Source organism: Eucalyptus grandis, chromosome 4, assembly GCF_016545825.1.
Source record: "Eucalyptus grandis isolate ANBG69807.140 chromosome 4, ASM1654582v1, whole genome shotgun sequence".
Lineage (NCBI taxonomy): Eukaryota > Viridiplantae > Streptophyta > Magnoliopsida > Myrtales > Myrtaceae > Eucalyptus > Eucalyptus grandis.
In genome coordinates, this window is record NC_052615.1 from 36,911,275 (window position 1) to 36,924,658 (window position 13,384).

The 13,384-nt window shown below is 39.1% G+C and overlaps 2 protein-coding genes across 3 annotated transcripts; one reads left to right on the plus strand and one right to left on the minus strand.

Annotated features, from left to right (window-relative positions):
* The first annotated feature begins 732 nt into the window (after positions 1–732).
* LOC120292676 (probable alkaline/neutral invertase F) lies at positions 733–1,615 on the plus strand. 2 transcript variants are annotated; one of them, XM_039310975.1, is made up of 2 exons: positions 733–936; positions 1,179–1,615. In XM_039310975.1, exons 1-2 carry the CDS (start codon positions 892–894, stop codon positions 1,380–1,382), a joined length of 249 nt encoding a protein of 82 aa, XP_039166909.1. In that variant the 5' UTR covers positions 733–891; the 3' UTR covers positions 1,383–1,615. The 2 variants fall into 2 exon arrangements, 1 of the variants encoding a protein (XP_039166909.1); XR_005550281.1 differs by lacking the exon at positions 733–936 and adding an exon at positions 1,021–1,078.
* Positions 1,616–10,288: 8,673 nt separating this feature from the next.
* LOC104442190 (myb-related protein 308) lies at positions 10,289–12,148 on the minus strand. Its single transcript, XM_010055544.3, is given in 4 exon segments — positions 10,289–11,260; positions 11,263–11,412; positions 11,738–11,752; positions 11,755–12,148. Coding segments are annotated over 4 exon segments (888 nt in total). The 5' UTR covers positions 11,870–12,148; the 3' UTR covers positions 10,289–10,652.
* Between the last annotated feature and the right edge of the window lie 1,236 nt (positions 12,149–13,384).

Here is a 13,384-nt window from a genome sequence, read left to right on the forward strand (position 1 = left end):
TGGATAGCTCGTGTAAAATGATGTTTTGACTTTGTACCGAGGGTGTTTCGCTATACACTAGTCTACTGAGTATGACATTGCCTTGAGAGAGTTCATCATAGGATTTAGAGAAAGTGTGAAAGTTATAAGGATAGACATCATATACATTTAACAAAACCCTAGCCCCCCCCGCCGGGGCCCCGGGTGGGGGATGGAAAATCTACAAGAGGTGCCCGTTCTCAGAATTTGAGAACTTACAAAGGCATCCAAGGTCCCCGAGTTTGGCTGGCAGGTAAGCACGTGTTTTGTGGATCTAAGATTCAAAACCAGTGTAAACCTAAACACCCATTTGATTTTGACATGCGTGGCCTGCATGGCTTGAAACATCTCTCTCTCTCTCTCTCACATCAGCAACGACTCAGCAAAAGACTCCAGCTGAACAAGATAATCCTCCGTCCTCAGAAGCTGCAGATATTCCTCTTAGAGCTTCTCGAGCGTCCCGTTCTGGTCTTTTGCTGGTTCTTCTTCGGGTGGGTACTCAGGACAATGAGGGTTGGCAGTACTGTCGTCATTTGCCCCGTTAAAAATTAATGGTGACCGCGATCTTGCGGATCTCCAACAAAGAAGCCGTATAGCCCAGCAGTTTCATCTGACCTAACATGAGCCACTTCCCTGCCAAGTAACCCTGCTTGACTGGAGGACCAGCTAATCGCAGTGTTGCAGTCGAAACTGTAGTTTCTAGGTAACGGAAGGACGTGGTAACCCCAATGGCCTTGGGAAGATGAACTATGGGCCTCTCCATGGCCTCCGCGGATGCTTTATTAGGGCTCTTCTAGTTGTTGTGCTTCGATTTCTTGGTGCTCTCTTTAGTGGATTTGGCGGTCGTTTTCCTCCTCTTAGTGCGGGTGAACGATGCGCCGGGTGGGTGTCTTGACTTCTCAGGAGCCTTTTGCTGAGGTGGGTGTTCCAGTAATTCTTGCTCTCGTTATCGGTTCGACTGAGGAGCCTACTGGCAATGAGACACCAGCGGTTGCCAAGAAGGAGTGCAATCTGATTTGGCATGACAGCTCCCCTTGAATCTGTTCCATTCGGCTTCTCGGTTTGGTCTACGCTGCCATCAGCCGATCTTTTCATCGCACTTTTGCATTTGTCTCTGGAGTGTGGTTTCTTGCTGATATTTTTTTATGTATGAATTTCAGGTCTTTGTTAGAGATTTTGTACCTAGTGGATTGGCTTGCCTGATGAAAAAAGAGATGGAACCAGAAATTGTGAAGAACTTCCTGTTAAGGACCCTTCATCCCAAGGCTGGGAAAAGAGAATCGATAACTTCACTCTTGGAGAAGGAGTCATGCCTGAGAGCTTCAAAGTCGGTTTTGACTTGCAAGACAAAAAGGAGAGACTAGTGGCGGATTTTGGCGGCAGTGCGATAGGAAGAGTCGCACCTGTTGATTCAGGGTTCTGGTGGATCATACTTACAAAGTGCGCGCATGATTATTCCCTTGCAGACCTGCCAGTTGTGCAGAAAGGAATGAAGCTGATACTTATCCTTTGCCTATCTTATGGATTTGACACATTCCCAACGCTTCTTTGCGCAGATGGTTGTAGCATGATTGAAAAAGAATGGCGAGTTTTCTCATCGTTCTTTTTCTTGAGTTTTATTGAGCTAAAACTTGTCAAAATGGCTGCGCGCATGCTTGGCATATCCGAGGAATTAAGAATTCACTTTTAGTTTGTTTAGTTACTGTTGTATCGAGAGTTGAATCCTACCTCTCAGAGCATCATCTGATGCAGGCTAGAGAAGATCATTACGTGGCGCTAAGGTTTCTATCCCCAGTAGCCTTCAGAGCAAACCAATACCAATTGCATTTTTTAATGGCTGCAGCCATGCTTAAGCAACGCAACGCAACCTAAATTATTAATTTTGTAGCTAGTCTATCTTACGTCTACTCCGTAAAGCAACATGTGATGGTGATGGATAAAAAGTGCAAATGGGAGCTAGAGACCGGAAGACGACGGTCCGATTGGCGGGTCTTCCATTGGATCCGACAGTCGCCTGACACCAAGAAAGCAGAGAGGAAGCATCGCCTTAAAAATCGCAACTTTTTTCCTCAAAGAGCGAGGTGCGCGAAGTGATACGAGCTGGAAGGAGTGCTTGAGGCTGGAGTTGGAGCGCAGCGCGTCGAGGAGAAGCTGTTCCCATGGTGCCGTCGCCGTTGGACTGGCCATGTTTCTGATTCTTCCACTCTGCTTTGGGGATAACTGGACAACAATTCATATGTTTCTTCTTGTTTTGGAATAAAATTTATGTTTCCCCAACATATTTTCTTAATTTTTACCAAAATATAGTTATGCTTTTTTTTTTTTTGGCAACAAGAAGATTTGTGCACGTCTAAGTTACATATAAAAAGAAGTTTGATTTTCATTTTTGGCTCTCCTGCAATCATGTCATTTATATACAAAATGGGGAAAATTGTTAGATAAGCTCCAAACCTGTTGCATTTGTGTCAATTTAGTCATAATTTTTTTAACTTGGTATCAATTTAGTTATTCTAACTAATTTTAACTAGACATTACTGATGTGAATGCTGGTCGGCTTAGGTGATATCACCAACTATTTTTAATAACATTTTAATAGTTTTTAATTTTTCTCTCCTTCTTCTTCTTCCTTTTATTGGTGAGAAGAAAGGAGAGAAAAATTAAAAATAAAAAAATTATTAAAATATATCCACATTAGTGTTGCCGATTCCACGTAAAACCGGCTAATATCTATGTCAACAATATCTGACCAAAATTAGTTGGAATGATTGAATTGACATCAAGTTAAAATGTTTAAGACTAAATTGACACAAATGCAATAGGTTTATGACTGTTTTGATACTTTCCTACAAAGCAATAAAAACTTATTGGAAAACCCTGGCGATTCTACTAATGTGTGTATTATTGGTCGATAGATGTGCAAGTAATATGTAATTCATGATCCAACAAATCCGTTAAAGTAAGGATTGCTCTGCCACCATCAAGGGCGAGCAAGGTATTGGAGGCCAATGTGTCTGAAAGCTGGCTGGACTAAGTAGAGCTTGAACAAATATAATAAAATGAGAAATTTGTGAGGACTTGGATGAATCAAGGAAAAGTGAACAGTTGAGTGGAACCAGCATCGCCAATATGTTTGCAAGAACCGAAGATAGTAGGTGAACAGTTGTTTCGGTGAAAAAGCAAAAATACAACGGGTTGAAGGAGTCGAAGTTGTGTGATGTGCTTTTATTATCTAAATAGAATTAATACCCTGAAAAATCCTAAATTGGTACAGCTGTGACAAATTTATCCTAAATTATTTTTTTGATCATGAAAAACCCTAAACTGTTATACTTATGACAAATTTATCCCGATTGACCATAAAAAACCCTAAACGATACATTTATGACAAATTTACCCAAAACTAATTTATTCGACCGCAAAAACCATAAACTGGTAAATTTGTAATAAATATACCATCCGCTAAATTGGATTAATACTACAAAAAAAAATCACAAAAAATAAACCTGTGACAAATGATGGTATATCACTAACCGCATGCATGTGTCATTTAACTTAATAATTTGACTGTAAAATTTAACAAAAACTAATAGAGGATAAATTTGTCACAAGTGACCAGTTTGGGGTAAAATTTATCAAATGTATATTAGTTTGGGGTTTTTGGTGATCGAAAAAATAGTTTAGGGTAAATTTGTCATAGGTGTACCAGTTTGGGGTTTTTTAGGATATTAATTCATCTAAATAAGAAGACTAGAAGCTCTCTTGGATAGATTTGAAATTCAAATTAGCGGTTAATAACCAGGTTCAGGGTCTAGAAGTTGCAGCAGAAAATCAACAGTCGCATTTTCTGCAAGCAGTTAAACAGTCAATTCACAACTTGATAGAGGTAGACAGACTCCATTTCAGGAAACCTCCCTTTGTGCCTAGCAATAATAGTTTGTATGAGGAGACTGCAGGCCGGTAAAGGTGATCTTCTGTCCAACGACTAATTCAAGCTTGGGAGAATATGAAAATGATTTAAATAAAGACTGCTGAAGGACCTGGCGGAATTGAGGAAGCTTCAACTCCCTAAAATGTTAACTGCCTGTAATCTGCTTGGGATAGACCGTTTAAGAGTGATAGAGGTGCTTGTGTTTGGTAGAGTGATTCATAAGCTTTGTGTAGAATCAACACCTGCTACTATCCGTAACTTTCTGAAGATTGCTAGCAAATTCCAGTCTGATTCTTGACTGTTAATCTAAGTGAGTAGATGTAGGCTTGATTATAAGTTCAATCATTACAATTTCCTCTTAAAATGTTCTATCCTTTAAACTCATTTACTTGCGTATCCGATAGAAGTACCGGCTCTTATTAAACTCTTTCTAGTTTTTTACTTCTATTAAAGTTTACTTGCAAACATTTCGTGAAATGTTTTAAATTTATTTAAAACAACCTGTTGATCCCCTCTAGGTTGTTGTGTCGGCATTAACAATTAGTATCATAACTCAATTGCTTATTTTTTGAAGGGTCCTATTTCAAAGCATAAAGATCTTTTGAAATGGCTAACATCATTGGACCCTCAGCTGTTAAGTGTCAACCCATCTTGAGGCCTCCAGTGTTTCAAGGAATTGACTTGATGATTATTGGAAATGCCGAATGAAAATGTTACATCCAAACGATTGATTACGAGCAGCTCCTATCAATAGAGTACCGCCAGCAGCAGCAATCCCCTAGAAGAATAGACAAAAGGACTTACTTTAAAAGCTCAAAACTCTTCATATTTTTATTTTATTTTATTTTTTCCTCTTCGTCATCTAGTTTTTCTCCCTGTGGTCCAGCGAACGGAATATGAAATAGACACGAAGTCACTTTTGAAGAGATGATAGAGCGAGACCAAAATGAACACCATCTTAGGAAGCTATCACATATTCGTGATGAGTTATAATGAAAGGACCATTCGAATGTACACGAGGTACGTTGACGTAATCGATGGTCTTGCTAGTCAAAGTAAGATTTGTGCAAATCTAGAGAATGTTGACAAATTGATACATGCTCTTGTCATGGCTTGATAAATTGATGTGTTCAGAAGGATTGTGGCTCATCTATGAGTAATCGATTCTTCAGTTTCACGAAACCATTAGTGTTCTAAAATACTCATCGAAAAGGGATAATGCACCTACGTAATGACTACAGAGATTTAAACTCTGTTGTTAGACTAAAGAGGAGATCTATAATTATGGTTAGCCTCATACTTGTATATATAGGGAGATTTCCTCCGAATTGTATCATCTCATTCACAAGTAAAAATATACTAATGAGCTTCTCTCTTTAAAAAAAAATCTTTTTTACGATTCCTGTTAGTGAGTCAAGTGTGATTATGATTGACTTGGGAGAAATCTTAAAGCCGTATGAGTTAAGGAACACTAGATTGATCAACCCGTGACACTCTTTCAAAGAAATAGAGTCATGTTAAGGCTTTAATTCGTGTCAACCCACTAGTAATGGATGGGATGATGGGCACTCTACCGGGGCTGTAAGGTGAGCTGGAAAGTGATGAGCGCAGCATGAAAAGCAAAGTTGGATTCAAGAATCTTACGAGAAAAGGGAAAAAAAATTCATGGAAAAAGGTCGATGAGGACGGCTAACCAAAAGGAGATTTCGTGAAAACAAAGATGATGTTAAAAGGTGAAGAAGAATTACCTGCTTTGAACGCAAAAGGCCAAGTCAGATAAAGGTGGATTGTCCACTGCTCAAGAGAAAGGAAGTAGAGTTCAAAAGAGAGGAAGAAAGCCTCAATTGAATGACTTGAAGTGACACTCACTGTGAATCAAGCGACGAAGATATAACAGAGCAAGCGCATCTCTCTTTGATGGTCCAACTGCCAGTCGAAGAGGACGAGGTAGATGCCTCTTAATTTTCTTAAGACGAGATCATAAATTGTTAAATGATGTTTTTTTTTTTTTTTAATAACTACATAATAATTTGTAGAGAAAATCGCCGAGCTAAAAAAAGAGGTTCCTGAACTGAAGCAGAAGATATGTATTGCACAAAGATGAGCTTGAGTTGCTGCTCATGGAGCTTCGCATTTGTTAAGATAGAGGAAGACGTGCGAAGGAAAGCAACTCTCGTTTCCTTCTGTCAAGGCTGAATCTTGTGACACGTGCAACAAATTTTCTTTGGGCTAAGAAACTCTCGATAATATTTTGTCAATTTGAATTTCTTATAATGACAAATTAGATTTGAGTTACGATCATGAAAAAACCCTTTTCGGATTAATGAAGTAATTCGAGTAAATAATTTTAAAAGTAATTATATTTATGTGATCAATTAAAAAGTTGCGAGATCACAATGATTGGGTTTAAGAAATTTTCGATAATTATTAGTATCATTTTTCCTTTAAATTTTATATTAGTTGAAAAGTTAAGCCTGTCTGATCAACTACCCATTCATTTAAGGAGGGTCTTTTCAACCTTATCCTTCCACCAAGAAAAGGAGTAACGCAACTGAAAAACTCTATTGAAGAAGTGATATACGCCTACTTTTGATATCCACTAACATTCTTTCACCGTAAAATTATGAGTTAAATCGTTTCAATTTGTACTAAATTAAATGAATGATGGTCAATTTATCTTAAATTTAAGGACTACTTCATTTTCAATAAATAATTTACTTAGATTCAAATGATTCCAGAGTGTAACAGACATATTACTTTAAATTCAAATGAATGATTCAAATTTTCTTTGGACTAAGAAACTCGATAATATTTTGTCAATTTGAATTTCTTATAATGACAAATTAGATTTGAGTTACGATCATGAAAAAACCCTTTTGGATTAATGAAGTAATTCGAGTAAATAATTTTTAAAAGTAATTATATTTATGTGATCAATTAAAAAGTTGCGAGATCACAATGATTGGGTTTAAGAAATTTTCGATAATTATTAGTATCATTTTTCCTTTAAATTTTATATTAGTTGAAAAGTTAAGCCTGTCTGATCAACTACCCATTCATTTAAGGAGGGTCTTTTCAACCTTATCCTTCCACCAAGAAAAGGAGTAACGCAACTGAAAAACTCTATTGAAGAAGTGATATACGCCTACTTTTGATATCCACTAACATTCTTTCACCGTAAAATTATGAGTTAAATCGTTTCAATTTGTACTAAATTAAATGAATGATGGTCAATTTATCTTAAATTTAAGGACTACTTCATTTTCAATAAATAATTTACTTAGATTCAAATGATTCGAGTGTAACAGACATATTACTTTAGCTTGTGAAGTAAATGGAAGCATGAATTATGACTTTCGAAATATTTTTCTACCTTTATTCACTATTCCCATTTCTCCAACGATTAATTCTTAATTCATCCATTATATGAAACACCCTGCCCAATGAACACTAATTTAGATAAAATTTATGAGAAGTTACAAAATACAGAGCAGCAGATAAATCTTTTTTCTTCTTTCTTTTGATTAGAAAATGCTTCGCCATCATTAATTTCTACAGTCAATCCAATCAGTCTCTCCTTTCCAGTTTCCACGGTCTCTCTAGAAAAAAAAAAACTTGAGGAATCTATCATACACATAAAAATAATCAACCTAGGAAACCCTAAAGTCAACAAAAATATGACGAAAAAGTGTTTGCACGTCTCCTTTTCCAATAAACATTCATGTTAGTGGGTGGGACTACGAATCATCTCCCACTGGTGTGATTAATTAACTAATTAGTGAAGCACTTAGCAATTTTGTCTTAATCCCTTCACTTGCTATAAGCTATTTTCAAGATCACGTGCGCTTATGCAGCCCAAGACAAGGGAGTAGACAATCAAAATATAAATACTTTTATTACTAGGAATTGATTCCTTCATTCATTAAAATATATACTTCACTTTTTCTACTCTTTTGTTAGAAAATGTTAAATAGTTGTGAAATGTAAAGTCACATTCGACAATCTAACTACATGAGAGAATATTCTGGACCTTGTCGACCGGAAATTAAAAAATAAATATATTAGTTAATATCAAACAAGCCAACCATTGCAGGGTTAGTATCACAAAAAATAAAATAAAATTTCAGACCGGTACACACCATAATAAATCTACTCAAGTCTTAGGGCAAAGTAAAATTAGGAATTAGTAGATATTTTCAAAACATGAGAGAACTCTTTGGGTAAAATTTGTAGATTTAGTAGAATTTTTAACTTCCTCAAAACGAAGTCGCTTAGGAGACTCATTTATATTGAATTTCTATGTCCTTGTCCCGTGCCAATCACCTTGTTCACGACATGTGTTTCCATGCCACTAATTTGAAGAGGATATTGTATGGAAGTTTATAGAATATGAATTTGTCATGAGCATACTAATTTGGGATTTTTTTGTGACACAAAAGTCAGTTTGGGGAAAACATGGCATGGGAGGACTGGCATGGGATTTCTTTTGCAATTCGGAGCGGCACGAGCAAATCGGTTTGAGATTTCTTGTGGTGCTAAGTTTTGTACAAGGAGGTGAGGAGCTTGGGCGAATGCCTCTTTTTCTTCCTTTCTCACGGGCCATGGAGTCTCTGCATTCTAGCCTGACGTCGGTTACTTCCATGTCGGCCCGATTGGTAATCGAGATTAATTAATTAAATCAAGGTCGCCGTGGGGACCAGTGGAGTGGTTGGGACTATGTAAAATCTGCGTCATCCCCCTCGCCCCGACATCGCTTTTACGGCATGTGGTTCCTGTTTTTGTGTTTTTACGTTTTTTCGTCTTGACCTCATTCCGTCATCTACCAGGGAAGGCGGACCAGAAGTTGATCACGAGCCCAGCTAACCGCAGCCGAGAAAAAGAAAGGGGAAAATGATGCAGACACCCTGATCATTATCGTTGTCGATGACTGGGGATTGGACCCTTCTGCTTGAGCGTCAATAATTGCTAACTTTTCTACAGCCTAAACGAGGCGCTGGTTGCCCTTCTCGATGAGCGGTGCTCGGTATCCGAATGTTTGACGGAACGTTAATCAGTTGAGTAGTGTGCGAGGTGCTCTTTGGTTAGATGAGGGTGCGCATGCGCCACATGGGGAGGGGTTTGATCAGTTGTTTAGACCATAGGAGATCTCCAACACGTATGCAGTAGATGATGTTGTCCAATTCATCCAAGAAATGAACACGTGCGCGCATACGGATGCGAGCATGTTTATAAAACTGCCCACGTGAAATGATGAGTTCTCGTACTAATTTGATTGACAATCTCGAAAGTCTCGGTGTTCAGTCTATTCTTTTCTTTAGCAATTGGCATTAGCTATCTGTCATAAAAATCACAATCCTATTATGGAATGTTCAAATTGAGCCATTACTGCTTCGGATCAAGTCGTAATTACTTTGGGTTGAGGCATTTTTGCTCAATTCCACCCATGGTTCAAAGGTCCAGGGTTAGCAAGCCCGTCACTGCATCTCCACTGAGACACTAGTAATTAGGTTTTCTAGGAGTGGATGTGGCACGTGAATATGATCATAAATGAAGTCATTCGGGGTAATTGATAAGAGCAGACAATATAGACATTGCATGAGTGCAGAACGTTAATAAGTTGATTAGTGTGCGAGGTGCTCTTTGGTTAGATGAGGGTGCACATGCGCCACATTGGGAGGGGTTTGATAAGTTGTTTAGACCATAGGAGATCTCCAAGATGTATGCAGTAGACGATGTTGTCCGATTCATCCAAGAAATGAACACGTGCGCGCATACGGATGTGAGCATGTTTATAAAATTGCCAACGTGAAAAGATGAGTTCTTATATTGATTTGATTGACAGTCTCAAAAGTCTCGGTGTTCAGTCTATTCTTTTCTTTAGCAACTGGCGTTAGCTATCTGTCATAAAAATCACAATCTTATTATGGAATGTTCAAATTGAGCCATTACTGCTTCGAATCAAGTCATAATTACTTTGGGTTGAGGCATTTTTGCTCAATTCCACCCATGGTTCAAAGGTCCAGGGTTAGCAAGCCCGTCACTGCATCTCCGCTGAGACACTAGCAATTAGGTTTTCTATTAATTCTTTAGTCAAGGGAGTGGATGTGGCACGTGAATATGATCATAAACGAAGTCATTCAAGGTAATTGATGAGAGTAGACAATATAGACTTTGCATGAGTGCGGACTTAAGATTGCTCCTCTTTCTATTCATTGCTTTTGGCTAATTGGTTATATCCATAGAAGCGAGCAAGAGTAGAAGTAAGCATCATATAAGATGAGATCGAATAGAATTGAAACGCGCTAGTTCATTTTGTTGTAGTGGAACTACTTGGATAACTTGTGTAAAAGGATGTTTTGACTTCATACCGAGGGTGTTTTGCTATACACTAGTCAACGAGTATGACATCGCCTTGAGAAAGTACATCATAGGATTTGGAGAAAAGTTGAATAGGCATCATATACATTTAACAAAACCCTAGAAAGTACAGGGGGGATGGAAAATCTACAAGAGGTGGCCGTTCTCATAGTTTGAGAACTTACAAAGGCATCCAGGGTCCCCGAGTTTGGCCAGAAGGTAAGCACGTGTTTTGTGGATCTACGATTCAAAACCACAGTGTAAACCTAAACGCCCATTTGATTTTGACGCGCTTGGCCTGCATGGCTTGAAACATCTCTCTCTCTCTCTCTCTCTCTCTCTCTCTCTCTCACATCAGCAACGACTCAGCAAAAGAGTCCAGCTGAACAAGATCATCCTCCGTCCGCAGGAGCTGCAGATATTCCTCGTAGAGATTCTCGAGCGTCCCGTTCTGATCTTTTCCTGGTTCTTCTTCGGATGGGCACTCAAGACGATGAGGGTTGGCAGTACTGTCGTCATTTGCACCGTTAAAAAATTCATGGTGACCGCGATCTTGCGGATCACCAACAAAGAAGCCGTATAGCCCAGCAGTTTCATCTGACCTGGCAACATGAGCCACTTCTCTGTCAAGTAACCCTCCTTGACTGGAGGACCAGCTAATCGCAGTGTTGCAATCGAAACTGTCGTTTCTAGGTAAAGAGAAGGACGTAGTAACCCTAATGGCCTTGGGAAGATGAACTTTGGGCCTCTCCGTGGCCTCCGCGGATGCTCTATTAGGGCTCTTCTTGTTGTTGTGCTTCGATTTTTTGGTGCTCTCTTTAGTGGATTCGGCGGTCGTTTTCCTCCTCTTAGTGGAGGGTGGACGATGGGTCGGGTGATTGTCTTGATTTCTCAGGAGTCTTTTGCTGAGGTGGGTGTTCCAGTAATTCTTTATCTCGTTATCGGTTCGGCCAGGAGCCTACCGGCAATGAGAGACCAGCGGTTGCCGAGAAGGGAGTGCAATCTGATGATCAGATCGTCCTCGTCCGGAGTTATGTTGCCCCTCTTGATGTCGGGCCTGAGATAATTCATCCATCTAAGTCGGCAGCTCTTTCCGCACCTCAGAAGCCCTTCATGCATTTTGTAACGCCCATGATTTTCAGTAAGCATGAATACAGCCTTACGAAGTGAATATTTTGAGGACTGTTGTGGCACGCTTTGAGTAATAAATAAATCGCTAAAGGGGTGTTCATCTTATTTATTAGGATGTATTTTATCTCGAATCACCAGTCCTTTTGGCTTTTGAATCAAAGTTCATTATAACCACTCAGGCATAGAGAAATTCCATTTCAATTTTGAATATAGAACAAGAAATTAATGAAGGCAATTAATATTAGTTAGGGCTTCAAATTACGTGGGCAATTTAGTAGCCAAAGCTGAGTAATGAGGAATTACCAGCTTTCTTAGGGAGGATCTCCAATGGCCTTCGCCATGTGCTTGAATATAGTTAACAAGCAATGAGTCTTCTCTAGGAGTCCAAGGACCCCGGTGCAATCCGACCTTCGCACAGCAAGGAGCCCTCCCCATTCCCGTCTCTCCGTCTCTCTCGACAATGGGTCAACTGCGACAAGATGTCAACAGGGCACATCCAATTGCAGCGAGTGGCATGATCGGCGTACTCTTTTCGAGCACGAACCAACAGAAGGCTGCCGGCCTTTTTAAGTTTACGGATCGCCTTGCGAAAAAATTGGATGTTACGTCGGTTCCTATAAAGGAACGGCGGGAAGACAGCTTACGAATTGCCAATAGGGGGAAAAGAGAGGCTCAGGGAGGTGCGTCGAGTATTGATGGGGGTATAGCTATAAAGTTGAGGTGATTTATAGAGTCACCAGGAAGATATAAATATGTTGGCCAAGCTGCGTCCACCAGTGCGCAGTCTAAACGCAAGACTCCCGAACGAACGCAGCGACCCTTCTCGCTATCTGCCCTTTCTCTCCCTCACGTGCTTCTGTACTAAGTCGTGCATGGGAAGCGCAGTGCGTGATTCCATTCCAAGCTACCCCGCACTGCCCTGAAATTGAAGCGGGCCGATCGAGTTCCAAAAGATCAGGGCCCGTCGGAAATGATCTTTTGAGAAATGTCAGACGGGTCAGCCAATGAGGAACCGGGAGGCACGACAACGCACTACAACAGGCAAGCTCAAGTTCATACAAGGGCTTGCGAGATTAATTAAAAAGGGGGATGCCCCGCTAATCGAGATCTTCAAAGACAACATTATCATAAGATCCTCCCAATTGGAGCTTTCTAGTCAGTGCACTTTCTCATGCGATGATGGCGGAATCCCTCCTTTCTTTCTAGGTGCATGTATGCTTTGCTCGACAGTTCTACTGCTCCGTTTGTACAATACCATGTGGAAAATAACAGCTCAATTTCCATGCCGGCAGATTTCTAAAAAAGTGGGTAAGTATTAAAAACACAAAAAAAAAAAAAAAAAAAACACGATCGGTATTAAAGCTACCGGTCACCCGATTTCTCCCATAAACTTCAGATAAACTACCGAGACTTTTCTCAAATTATAATTTTCTTTGACGGTTTACAAGTAATCAATTTTTTCATTATCTTTTACTGCCTTCTGTTTTGTTTTCTTATCAACGTCTTAAATATATCAACTTTCATGAGAGTTCACTAATCTTAATTTAAGTGACTCACCAAATTTTTTTTCTTTTAAATTCTAACCACTTATGGTTATTAACTCTCATTTCAATTACTTACCGTTTATTTATTCTTTGACCATTCTATTGTTCCATTCCCAAAATAACGTTTTTTTTTTTTTTTTTTGGGTACCGGTAGAATTCTGAAAGAATTTATAAATACCAAAAAGCGGTTGGTAAGAAAGTTACCGATCACATGAATTCTCGGTAACATGTTGATATCCTACCGAGACTTTTATGAAATCATTTACTCTTTTTGATAGTTTACAAGATCAATTTTTGTTATCTTTTGGTATTTTTAACAATGTCTTGAATTTACCAACTCTTATAAGATTCACTATACTTTATTTGATTGTTTTAATCAAATTTTACTTTTTTTTATATAAAAATT

Excerpts from the sequence above, each read along its gene's own strand:
- LOC120292676 (XM_039310975.1), top strand. The coding sequence starts at position 892 with ATGCGCCGGGTGGGTGTCTTGACTTCTCAGGAGCCTTTTGCTGAG. Across the intron at positions 937-1,178 it reads CTCAGGAGCCTTTTGCTGAG|GTCTTTGTTAGAGATTTTGT; the intron begins GTGGGTGTTCCA and ends TATGAATTTCAG.